The sequence below is a fragment of the Lagopus leucura genome, unplaced genomic scaffold (assembly GCF_019238085.1).
Source record: "Lagopus leucura isolate 7727_CA_CO unplaced genomic scaffold, USGS_WTPT01 Super-Scaffold_100015, whole genome shotgun sequence".
Classification (NCBI taxonomy): Eukaryota; Metazoa; Chordata; class Aves; order Galliformes; family Phasianidae; genus Lagopus; species Lagopus leucura.
In genome coordinates this window covers 14,288,851-14,311,430 of record NW_024962269.1, presented here as the reverse complement: position 1 = coordinate 14,311,430, position 22,580 = coordinate 14,288,851, and the positions used below count along the sequence as shown (strand labels likewise).

Genomic DNA, 22,580 nt, shown 5'->3' with positions numbered 1-22,580 from the left:
AGGAGTAGGGAGTGTTATGTAGCTTCAGTGTATTTGTTAAACAAGTTATCCTTCACCAGGAAGAAGGGTCTAGGAACAAGCTTTTAAGAATAAGGTTTCTTAAAATCACAGGCTAGATTAATTCCTAGCATTGTTTCACTTGCAATGGTGGAAGTAGTCTATGAATGAAGATTTTTTTAAAGGACTACTTGTTGCAACAAAACCAAATTGTACTTGTAGCACTTCAGGATGGGAACTTTCATGAGGAATAAAGGATATGAGAAGGGGAGCTCCTACCTATGGAGCAGGAAGCCATAGAGGAGGAGATAATGCTTGGGCAACCCTATTAACCCCTAACGGCCAGCCCAATGCAGACGCAGATTTGCACTTGGCCAAAGCTGGCTTGTGACCTCTCTGTCTGTAGTTGGGAGTACTGCTCATACACTACTATTTGGCTCTGGTGTTCCACCAAAGACAGCTAAAATAAGGAAATCTTAACCTGATTATATCTAAATCCAAATTGCCTGACAGTGCATGAATTACATTCGCTCAATCCACATCATCAACCGCCTCCTGTAAGCCGCTAATATTTCCACACTGTGGTACGGTACATTCAGTAATCCGATTGCCTTGGGAATATTTGTTTTTCCAGAACTTGTGGCCAAGGTACATAAGATTAGATCGGATGCAGCTTGTCTAAGAATGCTGTGATGTGGGTGCACGGTATATCTGCTAGTTTTGAGTTACAGGTAGAAGTTCTCTTTCTCTCTTTCAGACTTTTCCAGCCCCAGGCTCAGGCTGTGCTATCTGAAGCTTCTTGCAGCATTTGGTTCTTCTCGTTTTGTGTTGCTGCTGGCCTTCTAATGCCAGAGATCACCACAGGAAATATTTGTACGGCATGTCTCGCTTGCTGCATGACTGATCCGTACCTCAGCAAAACTTGGGATATTTTCTAGGTCTTCACAATGACAGAAGACAAGTCTCTGTGGGATTCACACCCTTCTGCTGGGGTTTTCTCACCATTCTCCATGTTAACATGAACCAACAGCTGGGTTTAAGAGATCTGTTATAAATAGTAACATCGTGCTGCTAGCAAGCTTCTTGGAAAGTGAAGAAAATACGTTATTTAATGCACTCTGACATTTGCTTTTCCTCCCCTATTCCTGAGCTGCATTTCTGTAAACATCCGTAACAACAAATGCACAGAAGTTGACTTCTTCACGTAGACATAACAAGTGCTGCCTTGAGCCCAGGAGATGATATCCAGAACAGCTTACCTCCCTACAGCCAGACAGCTGGCAAACTCTCACAGTAGGAAAAGGAGTCAGAACGTGGATGGAAATTCCTGATTCCAGCAGCGGCCAAGATTACAACCTTTGGCATTTGATTTTCATGGCTGCTCTACGTTGCTGCAGAAACTTCCTCCTTTTGCCATATCTTTCCATTCATTAAAATTGCAGCTTGCAATTAAACATTCTGACATAACATAGCTGAGATTTTTTGGCAGCAGCCTTAACCAGAGGTTTTCAGAGTTTCCTGCAGACAGCTTTAAATTTTCATATCCTCATGAATGCTTGCCACCTTCTTTTAATGACCTGAAAAAATAACCTTCTTCTCTTAGGAACTTCATTGTTGCCGTATTTCCCCAGCACTCATTTACTGCTTCTAGAAATATGTCATGCACATGTATATTTATAGAGGGAGCACAGTGTACATATGCACCGTGTAGTTTGACATCTTATAGAGAACACGCAGATTGCACAGGAGATCTAAAGAAATATTCTTACATTCAATACTTTCTTTATTAAAAGGCATTTCTCCCTTCCCAGGGTATTGTATCATTTCACTTATTTAAGAAATATTTACTACATTATTCAAAAGCTTCAGCCCTTGATCTGTTATTAATTTCGTAGCCTTACAGATTCTGACTTTCATATAAGGCAACACTAAACTATTATTTCTATGCCATAAAATATTTCTTAGGATAGAATTTGACCTTTTTGCAAGGAGCTGGAAGTCTCAAGGATTTTCAAGTTATCTGCATTCTTAAGGTGCAGAATATATTTTATCTGTTGGAAGCCTGTTCAGAAAGCGCTCATCTCTAATACAGACTTGAAATTGATTTTAAAAAGGGTCTTTCTAATGTTCAAACTGGCCCTAATCTCTTTTTTCTTCTAACATTACCTGGCAAATAAATTCTTAAAGGGATATTATCAATTTAAGAACTATGCTTTACTCTGGAAAATTCTCCAAGAGATTAAAGAGAAGACATCCTTTTTCCTGTAAGTTTAATTTCTATATTCGACTGCAGTATGTGTGGTCAGTATCTCATGCTGTTAGGAAACAAAAGAGACAGAAATAGAGATAGGAGACCATAATACCTAAAAAGTCTTTAAACTGCTTTTTAAAGTAGATTTGAAGTTGGTGGGACCTCTTCAAGTGACAAACGACTTGTGGAACTCTTGAAAGCCAGATAAGTTCTGCCTCATGCAGAGCATCCTCGGCTCCCACTGCAGACAGCTGCAGCTCTTAGCATGGCAACTTAAGCGTTATTTTTCCTAGACTTGATCTGTTTTTCTGGAAACTCGATCGATCAAATCGCACACGAGACATATGCTACTGCCCTGGTCTTGTAAACTTCACACACAGAGTCCAGAAAAGGTCTGCATGATCTGTTATAATGTGCAACATATAGGAAAGAAACCTTTATAGCAGTTAACTTCTGAAATAAAGTTTAATCTTTAAACTTGGGCAGTATACAAGGTACATTTTTGGCATTTTATGATGGCATCCAGACTCCAAAGTACAAACGTTGCTGCGGTTTATTTTCAGGCAGTTTCTCTGGGATTACACTTGGGATGATTGATCTGTGTCCCACAGGATTTATAGAAGCCATCAACCTCCCTTCTTGCTCAGGCACTTTATCATGTAAAGGTAAAGATGCCATTCGTTTTATCCTGGGAGGTTTGCTCTAATTTGGAAAACAAGACTTAAAACAAAATAACCTGTGTTAAAGTGGATCAGCTGGTGTGCATTTCTGAGTTTTGTATCAGAGCAAAGAGCATCAGGCATTTATTAATGGACGTGTCGTCCTCTTGGTTGTGATACAGAATTATTTCATCTCCCAGAACTTCACTGAGAATACACTCAATTCTAATTGTTAAAAGCAGCAGCATATTTGCTGTGATTTCTTAGTATGCTTTCATTTGTTTGCCAGTCTAGAAGACAGCTCACCTGCTCTCTCTGGTTACTTGGCGATAAACTATTTCACAGAGCCTTCCTGTGGCATCTAGGGCAACTGTTTTGAAACACAGCTCCAATACACGCACAAATGTGTCATCTTGTGCTAAAATGCCACTTCAGTGCCAAGCCAAGCCAGCTGGCTTTGGACAGAAAGTTCTTTTCTGCTTACGTGTACAAACTTTATCACTTTCCTGTCCTTTTTCTCTTGCTGTCACAGTACTGCAGAGGTGGTGGCGGCTGATGGCAGAGTGAGAAGCGGTGTTCAAAATGTGTCCACGTTAGTCGAGATAATAAAGCCTGGTCCTGCAGCCATGTGTTGAATCCATCTGCCTGAAAAAGCATCTCACATAATTTAATCAAATATCTTTCCTTATATTATGTGGAAGCAGGGAAAGATGAACTGGAGTTTCAGTTGCTAAATAAAAAGAAAGAAAAAAAAGCATCCAAAGTTTTGATGCCTGGTATGTTGTTTCCTTGGCCCCAGTCATAGTTTGAGAGGGTCCAGACTCCTCCTAGGTTTGGAACTCTTCTATCTTTAGCTTCAGTTTAGCAAATCCTAGTTGAAAATAAGCAAACATATTCTTAGCTTTCCCACAGAGTAGAGTAAGAAAACAGGTCTTACCTGAGAGGAAAGGTGAAAGTCTGGGGCTGGTGGTTTTCTTTTACTATTGGCGGTCTTGTTTTGTTTGTTTTCATTGTTTTTTAAGAAAGATGCAAGCATCTCAAAGATAGACTCTGAAATGGAGGGCATTCAAACTTCTCACTGCGGAATAACGCTGTACAAAGCCCATGGAAAAGTTCCTACTAATTCTAAGATTTGACCTGAAAATGGCAATATGCAAAACAAAACATAAAAAATGCAATGGCTATAGTTTAGCTGGTGTACTGGTTACAAGCAGTTAAAATATGATTTCACACAATTTACCCCAGCTGAACCATCCCAAGCTAGGTTAAAACTATTACTCCCATGGAAGACAGGTTCTGAATTTACCATGCCTTAGCTATCCCTTACCCTGAGGACAGCCTACCTCACATCACCTGGTATTTCATGCAAATAAGCACATGCAAAAAGCTGACGCAAAGACTTGTTATCCCCTCACTAATTGCTGTCCATGTGTACATAGACACAGCCTTGCTTGTGCCAAGCAAATTTTAAGTGATACTTTCAGGGTCTGAATACATGAATGAGTGATCTCATTCACGTACTGACATGCTTGACAACTTACCACGCATCGCCTGAGCCACGGTAATTGTCCATGTGTGTTTGCTCTTCGCCTGTGGCCATCTCAGATGGAAGAAACCAGTTTCAACTTCTCTTTTTCTTGCCCCTGAGGTTAAGCTGACACACTGAGCCTCACGTCTGCTGCAGGCTAGAGAAAGGCACGCTGCAGTTACCATGCCTCAGCTGAGGTACAGTAACTCGTTTAAGTTGCTGGAGCTGGACAGCATGCCTGAGCTGCTGGTTAAAATAGGATAATTGAGGGCATAAATCAGGTGTTAGCTCAGCTCAGTGCAAGTCAATTAGGGATGGATTCAAGCTAAATTGACACAAATCACTCTTAGTCCAAAATAAAAGTGGCTACCCCACACTAGCTTAACTAAATCCAGGACAGCTTAGTCTAACAAAAATGGAAAGACTTTCAACCAGCCATAAAGAGCCAAAAATGTTATACCCGATGCCGAGCGTTGCCTAGGGCATGTGCATTCACTTCAAGCAACAAATACAGTTTGACATACAAACAAAGAAAGTGAGCCAAATTCACAGCTATCTCAGCAGACAATGTAGAGAGAGGACCAGAGGCTGTGAGTGCAGCAATACCTTCACTGGCTCTGCTAGCAAATTTAGTTTTCTCTACCGTATTTCACTGTAAACAGTTCAAAGAATGAGTACGAAATGCTGCTTTATCTCAGGAATTTGCACTCCACCATCGTTTAGCAACAAATGTGGAACGATGCTGACATGGTAAAGGTTGATTGTAAACAAATATAAAACAGCTGAGTTTGTTTGCATTCTTTGAGATTGACGAAAAGTATTAAGGAACAGAGAATGATATACGTACTGAAAAGTAAATCCAAGTTCCATACATCTTAATGATCTGGAGTGCTATTAGTAATTCAATCTTGCAGAATAACCCCTCATGAATAAAAAGCAAATAAAGCTTGATTTTCTCAAATGGCTTCACCCTTCATCTCTAGGAACTGTTAATGAAATTAGGGATGCGTAGTTGAGATTAATCATCAAGTGACCATTTCTAAAATCCCTTACCAATGGGAGACTGACATGTGTGAAGCAATTTGGTCCCCGTTTGGTTTCCGTTTCCTGGCTGAGTTAATTCTTTGAAGAAATTCTTCCAGAGAAAATATCCGTGGGAAACTATTCTGAATTCTTGGTGTTGTGCGAGACTTTGGAAGATCAGCATCCCACTAGGGAGGTTACAAGATGTATACGCACAATAAAATGATAGTCTTGCCCCTGCAACATACCACACAGTCCTAGCAGCAAGCTGTGCTTCAAATATATTCCTGTAAGGCTGTTGAGAACCAGTAAGGACTCGTTCTTCTGCAGCCTGTGGGAAAAAATGGTCCTTTCCCATGGTGGTTACTTGGCTCCTCCACCCAAGGTAGAGACACAGCAGAAGTCCCACAGCATAGAGGACAATGTAAGCGCCCTTTGCTGTGCCATACGTTTGGTTTGCTGCTTTTTTTCCTCGCTCCAAACAGCTCTGTGCACACACTGCACCGCCACAGCAGGACACACGATCCGAACACAGGAAAAACAGAAGTGTGTTATTATTGGGATAATTGAGTGTTGGAAAGAGAGCCGCCTCCAGCACTTCGTCCAGATTAAAATCTCACCAGTACCATTATCTGGGAAGAATCTGCAGTGACACGTGCATGCTACGCATCTCAGTCAGCAATCCGGCCTATAGCTTACAGAAGCTTTAGCAATTCCTTTAATGACCCTTACAAGTCCTCCACTTATTCAAAAGCTGAAATGTTAGTCTATGTGGGACAAACTTCTAAACCAGCAGATTGAAGTACTCCATGTAAATTGAGCAATTTCTGTTAACACATGTCGACTAAACCAGAGCTGCCAATCAGCCAAGCTGCTGCTCTGCAACAACAAACATCTGAGGTACTGGAGCTTGAACTTAATCAACGTGATTTATTTTATCATGCAGAACTAAACCATCAGCCACTGCTCTTACAGACATGGTTTTCAGCTACCCCTCTGCTGGAGCATATATGCTTTCTTCAAAGGAAATGCTATGTACTTAGCCCTCATGTTAACCTTAAAATGCAACCATTAGAATTGATGTTTTTTCAGCCTCTAGCACCAAATTATGCTTGCAAGCATCCTTTTCAGGGATCGCTGAAGGAAGAAAACCTAAACCATAGCTATTGTTAATCCAAGATCACGTCTTCTGTTTGTATCAACACGCAGTAACCAAGACCACAGGAGCTGTAGCTAACACTGTTTTCCTGTCATCATGGGTGGTGGTGATCTGAAAGGTTCCTTTAAAGGATTATTACCTAAAAGGTGGAAGAGGAACTAATTTTAACGTGTATACCACAAGAGCCAGAACTGAGGGATGTATCAGGAACACCAATCAGCAACAGCAAGCAAAGCCAAGCCATTTCCCCACCGCTATTTCTATAGCCTCAGTGAGACATTTCTTTTTTCTGGTACATATTTTTGCTCCCCCATCATCAAGAATGAAATTATCGCTGTTGTAAATGCATTGCTGTAAATTTGGACCGGTTCCACTGACTGCTGATACTCATCGCCTCCAAGCGCCCTGGGGACGCATGTTACGCTGCATACTCCGTGCGACTTCCTCAGCAATGCGTAGCTGATCCTCTCCTCCATGCCAGCTTGCTGTGAGCCATGTGATGGTGTTACAGTTCCAGCTTCCTTCGGTGTCCTGAAGACTTTGGCTCAATCCTTGCTTATCTGCTGTCAGAAGGTTCCAAGATAAGAAACACATTTACTCTTGGTGCTTTCTCTTCACGTTGCTACACTTACTCTTTCTTTTAATGCCTTCCTCTCATCGCGAGGCAGGAGTATATGCTGTCCTGAGCTCATGGAAAACAATTTATATGCTGTCCCAAAGATATGCACCAATTTTGAGCTTGTTTCCACTGATCTGACTTTATAGACCACAGCTTTAGGCACATCCAATGACTCCCTTTTCTCTTTCATTGTTTTGGTTCGTTAGTTTTAGCACTGCTGACACAAACAGTGCATTTCAAAAGGCATCTTTCCTGTGGGCTCTGTTTACTCGTTAATGTGGCTAAGTGTCAGCTGAAGTCCTGGGTGACAGCTTGCTTTGCTTTAGATTGTGGCATTCCCATATGTGATTTATTGTATCTGAAGGGAAGTACGGTTACATCTGTAGGAAAGAGAAGAAGAGTCATGGGAAAAGGGGAGCTGTAAGAAGCCTGGCTGTGAGGGCCACTGTGGAACTTGACATTTAGGTTCCTGCACAAGATGTAATTTCCAGCTGAATAGCTCCGGCACTTACACAGCTTCACTTTGGCCCCAGCTGTGCAGTAAGTGCTACTGACATCTATCTTAAAAGCTGCTCACAACAACCTGACTTGATGTGGTTGTTTTGCTTTCAGAAAAAGGGGAAAAGATGCTTCAGTAAAGCAGTCCACATGAGCCGGGCTGGAATATTTTGTCCAGGCCACTCAGAAGGGAACCAACATAGCTGGGAAAATGGCAGATGACTGACAGCTTGCAAATAAAGTTCTGCTGGAAACATTGCATGCTGAGTTGGTGCCCGTGTAGCTTTTGGTACTGAATTATTGGTACAGTCCCAGTTCTTTCCAATGAGTCGCGTTTACCTCAGTTCAGGATTAATCAACATGTCATTCAGATGTATTCTCAGACAATAAGCACTATGATATGGATGTCAAACTATTTTAGGTCAGACTGTTTTCTATTTTTAGCTCAACTATTCCACAGTAAGACTAATGTCTCAAATTCAGAAAAGGCAAGTGTCAGAAGATACGAGCAAAATCCTGACTCCATGGAGGATCAGGGACAGTTGTGCCTTTGGCCAGCACAGGATTTCACCTGAGGGGTCTGTTTCAGTTGCAGCTTCTTCCTGTTCCAAGTGCCATTCTGCCCCCAGGAACTGAGATTGTTACTGAAATTCCTGCTTTTACAATGCTTTAATGTTGCACAAATAGTGCAGATGAGGGGGGAACACTTGCTTTGAGTGAAAGGTAAAGTCAGTCACCAATTCGTTGCATCAGGACACCACCTAAGACACCACATGCTGCATTCTCAGCTTTTGTTATGGATCTTTAATATCATTATCTGTCGTTCTAAGGTAATCAAGACTGACCAAGGTGCATGTGCTGACCATACAAAGATATCTGCATTCTTGTATTACACACAGCATGTGCACATATGCACATAAATATATATGCAAAGTGCTTTCTTCCTTAATATTTAACACAGAGTGGAATTTCTTAAATGAAGCATTCTTCAAAATGAAGAGAATGAAAAAGACAGCAAAGATATCTATCCAAAATGGAGGCAGCCTTCCTTCTTACTCACAAGTTGGATGGCACAAACACATACCTTCTTATGGACCTCTCAGGCTCAGAATTCCATCTGGGTAGTCAGGTGTCACAGTCAGCTCCTGCAGAAACTCACAGAGCCAGTGAAGATTGAATTGAAACCCTCCCTGTTCACAGTCACTGCCATCTAAAACAGAAAAGAAACCCTGGGTATGCCTGCAACAGAGATAGCCAACTGGAGGCCCACAGAATTTGGATCAAGGCCATGAAGCAGTTTTCTTTGGCCACTGAGATGCAGGCTGGCTTTCAGGCTAAACCACACGGTGCTGCTCTTTGTGCTTGTACAGGGAGCACAGTCAGTTGTATTTGCCTGAACTTCATGTGGGCAGCAAACCCACTCTAGATCCTGATACTCTCATCACTAAAATGGATTTCCAAATCCTATGCACGTTGGCTACCCTTGTCTACGTGTTTTTCTGCACACAGACGAAAACTCGCTTTACCCACGGCCTGAGCTGGCCACAGCCCCGAGCCCAAGCTAATATCCTGCCTCTCAGCAGGCCACAGTAATTTGGGCACGCAACACTGAAGCTGCAGCTACATGGCTCCTGGTTCTTTTGGACAACGGCCAGAGTCAGCTCCTATCTGCCTTCAAAAGTCCATGTAGAGATCGCTTATGTAGCTGGTAGTCAGAAGACCTATGACAGGAATGGAAAAATACTGCTCCTGCACAGTGTCGCCTGTGCTTTGTCATCTCTCACTGCCTTTTCCAAGTCCCGGGGATCTTTAATTCTGACCAAGATTGCAGAGTCTAACTCGTCAACGCCTAAAAGTCAGCGACTTCTGCCCTCGCCACCGTATGCCAGACATACAAGTGTCCACACCACGGATCACAAAGAATCTGCCTGTTTGAGATTCAGTCCTTCTCAAAACCCTGCCTCGTTCTCATAGTAGTTTGCTAATCTCCAGGCCATCATTCCTCTTTAAACTGCCCCACTGATTTAGTAGCATCTTTAAAAAGAACATTAAAATTATTCCTCTTCTGCGGCACTGCTGTGGTTCATTAATTATTTCACATTGCCAACATAAAACTTGTAAAGCGAGAGAAAATTGCAACGCAGACTTGCAATTGCAATCACACGTTCTGATCCCAGAGTCAGGGACTGGCTGTGCTCTGCCTTTATGGCCCCTGCCCTCGCTGCTCACTGCATCAACGTGCTAAGAGTCATCTGCTGCTTTGAAAATAATTAGAACACCACACTCTGTATTAGAGCTCTTTACGCTTAGCCCATAAGAAATACCTTTTGAGCTGTAGTAATACGAGCACAAATGAGCTTTTAGGGCCATTTTGGATTCTTTTGAGACCTCTTCTTTCTCTGTCAGAAGAAAAAAGAACTACATGGCACTCCGATCCCTTTCTCCACCCGGGCAGAGAGCCCTCCTGCGTACACAGTAATAAGATACATTTTCTTTTAGAAATCTGCAGATACTGCAGAACAAATGATGGCTCGCTTTATCCTGTTACATACTATGAGCTGGACAGGAGATAAATATCAGCACGGAACAACACCCCCATTGGCTGTACTCAACTTTAATCCGCAGTGGAGATCTGACTGGCAGCTCTCCCAGGTGGCATGCTGCAAAGGATCATGTGTGCCTCGCTGGGGGCAGCAGTGCTGAGAGCCACAGCCTCCACCCTGCTGCCAAGTGAATGCTAACAGGCATTCATCAGGACCTTGGTGCACAGCCCAGCTTTGGAGCTGACCTTCTGCTCCTCATCCAGGCCGTGCTCCAGGGGATCCTCCTCTCCAGCTCTGCAGGGACCCTCTGCACTAACACCAAGCATTCAGGCTCACCTTTGTCTCTTGTTTCTTTCCATGGTCTCCAGTTCTACCCTCTTAGATCTCACTCTCTAAGTGGGGAGCCTGCACAGTAAAGCTGATTATCAATTCACTGTTCCTCAGTCTTAGCAGAAAGGGAGCAGCAGAGTGATGTTCTTTCCAGTGAGTCAGTGCTTCTTTGCTGGAGGATGTTGACTCACCAGTCCCCACAAGGGCTGCCTCTCTCCCCCAGCACTGTACCTCACCTCCAGCCTCTCCTATTCCCATCTCCCCTTTAAGAAAACATTCTTTTCCCATAGTCCTTCCTGCTTTTACTGCCTTTGCTATAACAAGCTTGGGGACTGAGAAAACTTGATGGCATTCCTGCTTTTACATAAGAAATAAAAATGCTTTCCACTGTCTCCACTCAGGTATACATCTGCCTGCCCCTCTGGACACGCACAAAGCTGTGCAGTCACAAACCTGTCTGCAGAGTGACTTTCACGTGAGGACTCTCCTCACTTTAACATTTTAATTCTGATCCACAGGTAAGATCCCAGTGTTCTTCACCCCTCCGGCCCGTTAAGATTTCCCAGGGGTCTGTCTACCAAGAACCCACTCCGCTAAGTACTGCAGCATGCATTAATGAAAAGCAGTAACTGCTGATTGAACCAAAGAATCAATGAGCCAGCGTTAGAAAACAAGGAACAGAGTACTTTTCATCAATTCCAGTGCAGCAGTGTTCACTTCTTGCTTCCTGACTTTTACAGAGGCCTAGTTAGCTAAAAACAAAACCACAGCACATCTGCATTACTGGGAGGTGAGACTTTGTAACTGCCTGAGCTGGATCGCTAGTGCCAGTTTCAATACAAGCCAGCAGCAGACAGGGCAGACCCTGCTGGTGGGGGATCTCTCACAGGGCAAAAGCCACAAGGTCAGCTCACATAACCCCAAACCTGGAGAGAGGTTGCAAGGAGAGGGCACGACAAAGTCATCTGCTGGATCAGCGATCCAGAAAAAACTCCTCAGCTTTTGAAACTGCCCCTACCCAAAGGAAATGCCAAGCTTGTAGCAGTTCTGCTTGCTTCTCTCCTGCACTGAAACTTTTTGCCTGGAGGAGATGGGGTGAGCTAGTTACAGAGCAGAACACATGACACATCTTTACCACAGTTTGAGTGAATGGAGTGCGCTCCTTGGGGCAATCCCTGCCTCTCCCTCAATCCTGTACTACACCAGGGACACAAAATAAGGCACGGTATAAATAACAGCCCTGTCTCCCTGCTGCTCTAAAATGCAAGCAGTTTAAAACAGCAGCCTTTCTTACAGGGAAGAGTAGAAAGCCAGAATTTTGAAGCCACTTTCTTCTCCCTTGTTAACAGTAAGCCCAGCCTTCTGCTCATAAATAATTCATATGGCCTCTTTTTCCTCAATTACACTGTAGTGTCAGATTCCACACTCTGCCTTCCCAGAATGACTTTCTGGCTCTTCTGGAGACAGCAAGGCTCACTTGGATGTCTGGAAGAGCCACAGACTCATTAGACTCAAGTATTCTTTCCATAACCCAGTTAAAAGATACAGAACACCTTTGTCTTGGAGTTTTGGTAATTATCCCTTGCTGAACTGCTGAGTGACAACATGTTTACAGTAAATCAGTTTTGCTTCAGCCCAGCATTTGTGGTGCAGATTTTAAATACACTGGAGGATGCAAAGATGAGCATAGCTCGTGAGCTAGAGCACACGTAGAGCTGAGAGGAATTCAGACAAGGAGTGAACTTGGGGACCTAGCAGAGAGACAGAAAATCATGGGGAATTCAGTTTGTCAGGTGAAAAAAAAGAAAAGCACAGACAAAAGAAAACAACACTGCTTCCTCTCCTGCCTGCCATCTTTTCTGATTAATTTAAGCTCAGCTTGTTGAGGAACCAAGATTTCTGCTATCAACAGCTTGCTGCCTATACATCCCAGCTCATTACAGAGAGGCTGTCTGCTCTTGTGCCTTAAAGTAAGCAGCCAGAAAACATTAGACAAGTATTGCATGTTGTAGATTGACAACACTTAAAACCTAGATGGCCAAGCTACTGATATAATTTCCATACTTGTTAACCAAGACATCTCCAGTTCTCCCCCACAGCATTCTGTCAGATTCAGCGGGACCAAGAACCTGTCTTAGCTGCCAGAAATCATTTTGTTACTCTTCCATGGATTGGCATCGCCTGAATATACTCTTACCCCTCAGAGCAGAAGTTTATAGAAATCTCCTTCCAATTTCCCAGCTGTGCATCCTGCCTTCCCTGCACTCACACACGGTCTATTAGCTGTCCAGAGCTATGCCTGTCTAGCTGGCAGGCTGCCTGTTCACAAGCTGCTCCAACAATTGCCCTTGAGCATAAGCCAATGCCAAGTCCCCTCTCAGGAGTTCATGCTCTGTGCTAGCACTAACATGATTGCATTGGATGGCTTCACCCTGCACGCTGCTGACAACGGCCTCTTAAAGACCCCAGGTTTGCTGATGGCAACAAGCTCCCAAGTACTTTTCAAGTTAATTTTTGCCAGGTTGGTTTGTCACAGCGGTCTCACAGACAAGTAATCTGTCAATGGCAGTCAGGATTGCAAACACAGTGTGACACAGGAACCTGGGACTTCTGTAATTTTTGTTATAAGAGACTATTTCACATACAATATAGGTGTGCTTGTTCTCCAGTGCTAGAGCTTAAAGCTGGATGCTGGTGGGCCAGGAAACATTCTGTGGGAATTCTGAAAGGGAAGCAGTTTACCTGGTGAGTATTGAAAGGATGAGCAATGGCATTTCCAAATAGCCTTGCCTAAAAGCTAAGTAATTTTACCTGCTAACAAATTCTTGCCTACGACTGGCAAGCAATTTACCAGGCTCCTACAGGAAGACAATATGAAAGCCAAAATATCAGAGGGTTTATGGCTGAAGTACCATTTGCTTTGTGAAAAGACAACGTGCAGTGACTGAGAAACAGAGGAAAGAAAGAAAAGTGAGTCTGTCTCGGGGTTTTGGGTATTCACCTGGAAAAGGGCGTAACTAAATTCTGGCCCTGACACTGCAAGCCTATAATTACTGCTACAAAGTACAACAGAGTCAACAGGAGGGGGGAAAAAAAAAGTGCTTCCACCCACCTTGCATCTCTCAGGGGACAAATGGTGTCAGCCAGCACGGCCACAGCACACACACCACGCTATTGGGATGCCTGAGGTCAGACTCACACTGGCGCTGCCTCACAAGGCATGTTCCCTGGCATAAGAGCAGCTATGTATTAATGGCACACATCACGTACTATTGGTAACTGCAGGCTGTCCCACACACAGCCTCACTGCAGGTCAGATTACTTCTGCCGGTGTCAACGCGCTCTGCTGATGTTCAACAGGAAATAGCAGAAAAGATGCTAAATCTGGGAGAGCGGAAAGCAAAGCATGTCAGTACACATGCATCTCAAAAATTCTGCTTAAAAGATGAAGAAACTCCACATGCCTTCAGATAGAAGCTGCTCAAAGGAACAAAGAAGTCTCTCTGACAGGCTCGACCCCAGTCAGGAACAATGGGGCTCAGATTTACAACACAGCCCAAGCTGAGTTCTTGCAGTTCCTGGAAAACATGAGTAGTGGACTGGTGCATTTTTTTATTTGCTATTATCTCCCATAGACATTCATCCTGATCTTAACATCTTTATTGTCCATATAGAGCGAGCTTCCTCTCAAACAGAAATGAATGTTCCAGTAAGTTTCCTTAGACAAAAACAAAAATTAAGAAAAAAAAGATCCCTTTATAACTTTTAAAAAATGCACACTTCATGTTGTGACTCAAAGTGCTCTTTGTTTCAGTAAGCATAAATCCTGAATTTTACAGAGAAAAAAAAACAAAAACAAGGGAAAGAAAACTTCTGTGATACACCGGTTAGATAACAACGGAGCCTTAGATCCAGACTGATTACAAAGAGAGGGAAGCAGTAGGTAAAGTAAAGTCAGGGCTGTTCGTGTGCCTGAAGGACAACAGCTGTTTGTTCTGAACCCCACAGTCCACACCAACAACTGTGCTGAAAGTTGCCACCATTTTTTCAAAACCTCTCTATCGGGGACACAAACACAAGAGCTTCCGCTTTGAAACGGCAGCAGAGTTCAGCGAGAAGACATGATTTGCTTCTTAGAAACAGCAAGACTATCGTTCTGCATGCTATCCACGTGATGCAGAAGACCTGTTTGCACTGGTCTTCAGTCCTTTCAGCTGAACTCGTAACCAACTGGAAAAGGGAAAGCAGTGTTAGCATGAAGCCCTGTGCTTCTCCCTGAAAGAGCCTGCTGGCCAGAGCAGTGTGAGGGTCAGGGCTGCGGCCCCTGCCTGGGCAGCAAGCACTTCTGAGCCTGCCATCCATCCCTCATCTTTAACCAAAGCTTAATAAATCATCTCTCCTGCAAAAATATTTTGTGACCTCTGGTGAGAGACGCGTTATAAATCTACATGAACATTTCCTTTTATTATCAGTAAATAGTCTTGGATTGTTTGAAATTGTTCCTGCCACTGATATCGCTGATCTCTGAAGAGATAAACATGAGCTGATGGATGACTTGTCTGCAGGATCTATTTCAGCCACCCCCAGGCAGGATATTTTCCATGCTGGTAATAATAAATCTTATTATTGAATGTCACCAAATGAAAGCAAATTATGGTAAAAATAGGCACAGTTATCTATTTCTTATTATGTAATACTAAAAATGATTTTTCAAAGATTGGGGGGAAGCTTTCATTTCCATTGCAATTTTTTGTAATGCAATTCTTTTACCTACTTTGAATTTACCTTTTCCTTTAACAGCCTCATACAGTCAAGCAATGGGAAGAGGCTCCATCCCAGAATAGCCTCTCTTCTCTTCAGGCCTGGAAGGTAAGTTTCTTACCACATCCGAAATTGAATAAGAACAATGTCCATTCTCACAGCTACCCAGGCTGCCTTTGGGTAGCACTCTTAATGTGGCATTTTGAGGTATCAGTAACACTATTTTATACATTATTTTTGCAAAGGAAGCAAATGGCATCTTTTCTTGTCACTTAATAGAAAGGGTTTAAGGCGAGAGCTGTCACTCACTCTTATTGCTTCCAATTCCTTTCTGAAAATGATTGTAGCATTCCAGGGAGAAGTTCTACCTTCATAATGAGAACAGCGTTGAAAAATGCTCGTGCCACGTTATTAGTGACAAGCTCAGAACTAAAGATCTAAGTAACTTTCTAGGATCTGTTACATACAATCAAACCAAGGCTTTATACCAGGATGGCTGTGCTGCAGAAGGACAATGTGCAAATCCACATCTCAAATGGAAGATGTAAGCTGTGAAATAAGATTACAGGCGCTCTACTTACTAAGTGCCATATTCCACCATTGTGTTACCTGCACAGTATTGGAAATCTTTGTCCCCAAATGCAGTGCACCAGACAGAGAATGCATGGAGACAGGAGAAAAGGGCTGGAGAGAAAACCAGTCTGAGGCAATATTTTCCTGACAACTGTGTCCTCAGTCTGTGGAGGCCAGAGACATTTGGCCTGCTCAGCCTGGGGAGAGAAGCTACAGTGAAAGAAATAACTTGAGGGACAAGTTACAGCTTGGTAGATATGCCCTGTGTGATCTCCATGCAAACGTTACTGCTCAACTCTGAGTGTAATTTGCACAGAGCAAAGATGGTGAGGAAGAAAAGAGAACAGATGTGAGAGCTGCGTAACTTGCAGGGAATTTATCAGCTCCCTCAGGGACTCAGTTGGATGCGGCAAGAAGTACAAATAACTGGGGAGAAGCTAAGCCATAGGAGAATAGACTGGTTCTGCCAAAACGCAACACAACCATGGATCTCATGAACAGAACAGCAATTCATTGTGTCATCATGACATTCATTTCAGGCTACAGAGCTATATGAGATGGTTAACACAATAAAAAAAAACAAACAGCCTGGATAGAAATATAGTAGCTCTTGCAATTCCATTGGCCTCCAGACTACCATGGGAATCCTTCTTTTTCACAGCTGGAAGGCAGCCTGTTTCATTTAGATACGAACCTGAACATGCAGATCAAGCTGTCGATGCTTTCCAGCAGTGCTTTGGCATCCAATAGGTTTTCAGCATCATAAGTGTATGTCAGGCTCCTTTGGAAGGGGACATTTTGCTTCTCAGACTTATTTGAACCTACTATCATCAGAAACAGCACAGACTACACTGGCTGAACTTGGAGTCCCACAGCTAAAGAAGAGCATCGCATGCTGTAGTTCAACAGGAGGCACTAAATTAACTCCCTAAGGCTGATTCCCCTCTGCCATTTTTTCCTTGACATTGTGCACCTGAATCTTAAGAGAGAGCCTTCATGTTTGTAAGACAGATGAGAGAAGCTTCACAAAACTCCCCACAGACCACAGAAAAGCTTCTGTTCTTTCTGAGCAGCAGAGCCAGTGTCGAAAACAGCTCAAGTGCTTTCAGATCTCAAGTTTTTGCTTGGACTCGAACATCACAGAATGCAAAACCAGATTCTTCAAAGTCTGCTCACTTGGTCACTGTTCTGCCACCTCACACATGACGAGAAAGCCTACAGAAGTACAGTAGGCACAGCCCAGTCACAGCTGTTCTCTGGCCACATGGGCACAGCAGTAGCACTGTGAAGTTACGTGGTGCTCAGTACCCATGGACGACTACAAAGCCTTCACAAGGCTATGGAGCCTCAGACATATTCTGATCTAAACAGTCTTTGTCTAGAGAAGAGAAACCTACCAAACACTCGGCCATACCCAAGGAGATGTAAAGCACATCCTAGCTCTGAACTCCAAAGCAAACCCAGCAAATATTTCTTCTTTAGCACATCTGGCTAACGCAAGCTGTAACAGTCTCTCCTACTACCTTGCCATCTACAAGAAGGGAAGAAATAAAAGAGTTGGGCTTATTAGTTTGTTATTCTCTGATCCCAGCTATTACAGGACAGGCACTGTGTTTATGATGGATTTATTCGGAGAACATTTTCTCCCTGCCCACATAACTGCGAATCAGACTGAAGCCAAAGCAGTACTGGGGGTTAGAAAAGCTGCAGACATTTTGCAGTGCCACATGCAAGCTCGGTGCTGCAAAAACACACACAGGAAGATGAACCAGCAATGAGATATTGGCTTAGCATGCAAAAAGTTACATCCCGTTCCTTACTGTACCGCAGTGTTCTCCTATAGCTTCATCAAGTCCCACACTGTGAGGTAATGCTGTGAGAAGGGGGTAGAAAATTCAGGAACACACACACAATCTGCCATTTACTCTTCCAACAAGCAACTTCTGTGTTCTTGGAAGGGTTTATTTTAGCCTCAGCCTGCACCAAATGTGGCATTCCTGACCACTTCTGAGCAGCACTCCAGCATCACTGCTTTTCACGTACCATAAACCAAGGCTCCACATATCACTGCGGCCATTTCACCTGCACTTCAGCACACATCTGCCTTATCTCTCTGTATATATAGTCAAGACACTGTGCCCACAGGGACCAATTTATTTTTCCATCACCTGTAGCTTCCTTCATTTTATGTAGGAAGAAGCTAGCAAGTTCTAACAAGGAGCGTTATGAATAGTGTGGTAATGCCTCTTTTCATCCCCGTTAAGTTTCTTATATCATTTTGTGAAGTCAATCCCTGCAAAGCCCCTAGAACAACCTCCACTAATTATAATAGGATCCACTGCGGACCCCATGTATTGTAGCTGTAGCTTCACAGATTTGCTGCATGTTACTGCCGTCTTCCCATATTGAGGTATTTATTCCACTGCCCTAGAGTTTGTTCCAACAGCTGGAGGTGTAGCAGTCCTGACAATACACAGGAGAGATTTCCTCAGTCAAAAGTTTCCCTGTGTTTCTGCATACAGGAATCGTGGCTTCAGCCTCATCCCTGTGTGTACATCATCCTCTTTCACCATCTGAGCATTCAGACAACTGCCAAATTGCAGGGGAAAAACACTGTGCACAGAGATAGGATCTGCTGTCTTCGGGTGGCTTGTGATTTGTATCCTGTGCTACAGAAGCCCATAAAAATAAGCCAACCCATCAATTTATGACTCAGGTCAGACCATTTTCATATAATTTGAAAGCACAGTAATTCTAAATTCTGCTGGATTCCTGCTGCTGTGTCACGAAGAAATATATAACAGAATGAAACTCAGTGAATAGAGGTGAGGCTTCACCTTCACAAAGCCACAAATTCCACCAAGATGGCTCAAGTCACAGCTGCTGAGGATCTCTGAAGTATTCAGATACTTCGTGAGTGCTATGACAAATGCGATCTGAAGTAAAAACAAGAGCCAAGCAAGCTTCCTCGATATTAACACTTCTCACATTGCTGTTATTTACCTTTCTAATGTCTAACATCATTTCACTCAGGCCTTCAGAAGAACTGCTGCTGCCCAGCTTGGCACTGTCAATAACTGAGGTCACTTCAAACAGCGACATTATGGACCTGGACCCTACATATGTTGCTTCACTGTGCCCTATTGAAAACCACAACTCACCAGAGGGCCATGAATGTGTTCCCATGTATTTCAAATGGCTTTGCAGCAAATCTATAAAACGGTGTTCATACAGGTTTCTTATTGCTAATGCATACCCTCAAGGGATTATCTAAGTGCTCTTGGTACAGACCCTCTGATAAGCCTTGGAAACAGCCAGCAGCACATCTACTGCTATCAGCAACACGTTATGAAAGGAATGTCATGGCAAAGTACTGCCTAGTCACAAGACAAAAACCACGCTAGTGTTTACAGCAGGGTAGGAAATACCATATTAAAATAAAAGCATGACAACGGACTTAGGGTAGAAAAAAAATCAAAGCCATTTCTAAGTTCCTGGTTCCTCTGTCATCAAATCAGTGCACCATAGAGAAGATCTGTTTGGAGCAAAAGCCTTTTTGTGAAGCCTTATCTTGGCCTTCAGCGGACAGAATCGACAACTCTGAAGTGGCAAAAACCACTTACCAAGTGCCACCTTCAGCGAACAAAGGAACACAACACCATGCACTGAACAGCAAACTATCAGCTCCCAGGGGGAAGTGTCATTTTCACATCAAGTCTGCTACATGAGAGTGGGAGAGAAGCTCCAACTGTTTTGAATTCATGTGTCAAGTCAATCGCAGGAACAGATAATATTGGAGTTATATAAAATTTCGGAAGGAACCCCCACCCACCACCTGCAACACTCACTCGCCACTGTCAGAACAGCTCTATAACTGAAGACAGCACTGAAGAGAAGTTGTCCTCACAGCTTTCTGCAAAGTAGATGATGGGATCATTATAATTTCATTTTACATATGAACTGAGGCAGAGGACGAGTGTCTATTTTTGTTCCTATCAGAACACTATCTGAAAGTCCCCACTGGACCTAAGCGCTAGCTGCCTGCTATCAGTTTAAAATCTTTCCATCTGATCCCAGAAATTTGAATTCTCAACAGACTCAAAGCAGGATCTGCATGGAAGGAAGGAAACATTAGCAGTCTGCCCTGCAGATTGCTCCAACTTTTTTTTTTTCCCTCCTCCTTCCTGCAGGGTCTTGCTATCCCCTCTAGGGAAATCAAACCAGCTCTGTCTAGTTTCCTCCAAATGCCTTAGCTTGTGAGTTGTGCTCAGGTATAGATGGCATCAGTGTCAGAGCTGGGAAGTTAGACATCAGAAGCTATGTTCAGGAGAGCAGGTACAAGGACAAACTCAAGCACACAGAGCCTTCGCTTTGTTGCACGCCTTACCAACTGCTGGTCTGGCTGCCTCCATGCTGGCAATATGGCAACAAGGGGTGTCTGTAATGTATTCCTGTCCATACCTAAAGCAGTCAAACAGCATTAAGAAGAGTTTGGGCATGAACCAAGGAGCTGAGCTTCCTCAACTCTTCTCTCCCAAAGCATTAAGAGCTTGCTCCAAGGTCATCTCCAAGCCCAGGCTGATGAGCTGAGCTGAATGGTACCTCAGCACCCTGGTGTCTTGATGCCAGGCATAGACCCACACTGCCAAAAAGCAAACAAAAAACCCCACACCAACAGGGCTTCCTGATGCCGTACGCTCACTCTCCATCTTCCCAACAGCCCTCTCATCTCCCTTTGCACACATTCAGTGATAAAACACATGCACCAGAGCTTCATGCTCTGCTGTGTCGCAGCACACCGAGGAGGAATTGCACCTGCCCTGATTTCCCCAACCACCATTAGCCAAATTAAAGCTGTGCCAGCCCTGTCCTCTTTTTACGACCGCTGTGAGAGAGCAAAGGGAGAAATCCACAAGGCGAACAGATGCTGCGGTCTGAAGAAAGAGAGAAAGAAAAAGACATCATCGCTCTCTGAAAGCATCCAGAAATGTTTCTATTCAACTCATTCAGTCCTACACAAGATCAGGGAGAGCACAGGACTACTGTGAGGAAAATCTAGGTCACATATGATCACAGCAGCACAGCTGCCATACTCTCAATGGCCATGTGAAACAAGGACCGCAGCAAGGACCTCTCTTTGCTGAAGAGGGATGGGTTTTGTTTTTTTTTTTTTTCAGTCCAGTTTTACAATTTCCCCTCATTAAGGTGCATTTTCCAGCAGCACTGTGAGTGTATTTGGGTCTTCAATTGGGGTGAAGGATTTAGCTATAAATCCCTAAAATGATTCAGTAAGTGGAATTTCTGTAGGATCGTTTAAATAGTTTATAGGCTGCCAGGCAGGATTTTAATCTTCTAACAGTGACAGGAACAGTGTTACTTCCCTGCTCTTCTGAATGCCAACACATTTCTTAGTTCTCTTTGTCTCATATCTGTTGTGGAAAGATACACATTGCTCCCATTTTCATTAAGGAAACAGGAATCTTACGCTATTTTAATACACCTGTGAAAACTTCTTGAATTGTCACATTCAGTGCCCTCTCTTTGTTAAATACATGGGCCAGTGCTTTGGCCCCTTCCCATTCTTCAAACACAAAAGGTAAAATAGATGTTTGCACAAAAATTTAAAAAAAAAAAACAAAAACCACAACCAGGACAATGTTGCCCCAAATCATTACCTTTGTTCTGCTAATTAAAGAAACCCTCTGTTACCCTCCCTTCTCCCCTTTTCTACACCTGAATAAAACCAGGAAGGATCTAAAGCCAAAATACTGAACACTGGTGCAGTTCAGGGGATTAGAAGGAAAGGACAAATGTTCGTGGGTGCCATGCAGCTAAGCCAAGCACCTCAGAGCAGCATTCATTGCAGAACTGCCAAAACTCCTCACGCAGGCAGCTGTAGCACAAGCAGCTGTGTGGCTGAGGAGCAGGAGGAAGTGATACACAGCACAAGTCAGGAAAATAAAGAACAGAGGATTCCTTTCGGTGGAAGTGAGTATGTTATAGGTGAATTAATAAGGATTTGGTCCCTCAAACAAGCAGCCCAGATAGCAGAGCAACAGGAAACAAAATCACCTAAGCGCAAAGAAACTGACTCATGCCTATTGTTAGTCACAGCCATTTTGTCCCAAGGTTTTCTAAGCCTGATGATGCTGCAGCCCTCTCCAAGCCCTAGGACCAGAACAAGCTGCTTCCAGGCTCGGGGGAAGAGGGGTGACACTTGGGACTTAGGGCAACGAATTCTTTGAGTCATGACTGCTAATTATATACATTAGTATGTTTCAAAAAGGCAGGCATTTTAATGCATGACAGCTGCAAGAGCAAAGACTTTTCTCAGTATCTTAGGTAACACATCTATTACCAGGGACTAGAAATAATGTCCCTGCTATTATATTCCAAATCAGGTACCAAATTCACGCTGGACTGAGATCTCACATGCTAGGTAACCCTGGCAGCACAGCCCCTCTGCTCTGGGCCAGTTTCCTATGGTGGAAGCCCTGGGGGGTCCCCAGTGATCCTTCTGATGTCATCAGATTTGGGGGGGACTGTGCAAAAAGAGCTGTTGGCCTGTTCTATAGGGCCTCCACGCTCAGACGTGGTGAGTGGTGGAGGCACGCTGGGCCTGCGCATTAGCTGGTTTGA

General features: G+C 43.6%; 1 protein-coding gene across 7 annotated transcripts; it reads right to left on the bottom strand.

Moving 5' to 3' along the window:
* Positions 1-2,255: 2,255 nt before the first annotated feature.
* On the bottom strand, positions 2,256-13,785 carry LOC122182560. 7 transcript variants are annotated; one of them, XM_042875965.1, is made up of 6 exons: positions 13,720-13,785; positions 8,819-8,944; positions 5,489-7,616; positions 4,449-4,592; positions 3,845-3,957; positions 2,256-3,552 (listed from the first exon to the last, which is right to left on the bottom strand). In XM_042875965.1, exons 3-6 carry the CDS (start codon positions 5,814-5,816, stop codon positions 3,406-3,408), a joined length of 732 nt encoding a protein of 243 aa, XP_042731899.1. In that variant the 5' UTR covers positions 5,817-7,616; positions 8,819-8,944; positions 13,720-13,785; the 3' UTR covers positions 2,256-3,405. The 7 variants fall into 7 exon arrangements, 4 of the variants coding, with proteins under 4 accessions (XP_042731899.1, XP_042731902.1, XP_042731903.1 ...); XM_042875968.1 differs by lacking the exon at positions 13,720-13,785 and having other exon boundaries at positions 8,819-9,605; XM_042875969.1 differs by lacking the exon at positions 13,720-13,785 and having other exon boundaries at positions 5,489-7,180; positions 8,819-9,605.
* Positions 13,786-22,580: the final 8,795 nt, after the last annotated feature.

Excerpts from the sequence above, each read along its gene's own strand:
- LOC122182560 (XM_042875965.1), bottom strand. The coding sequence starts at position 5,816 with ATGGGAAAGGACCATTTTTTCCCACAGGCTGCAGAAGAACGAGTCCTT. Across the intron at positions 4,593-5,488 it reads CACATGTCAGTCTCCCATTG|CCTGCAGCAGACGTGAGGCT; the intron begins GTAAGGGATTTT and ends GCCTTTCTCTAG. Across the intron at positions 3,553-3,844 it reads ACTTTCACCTTTCCTCTCAG|GCAGATGGATTCAACACATG; the intron begins GTAAGACCTGTT and ends ATGCTTTTTCAG.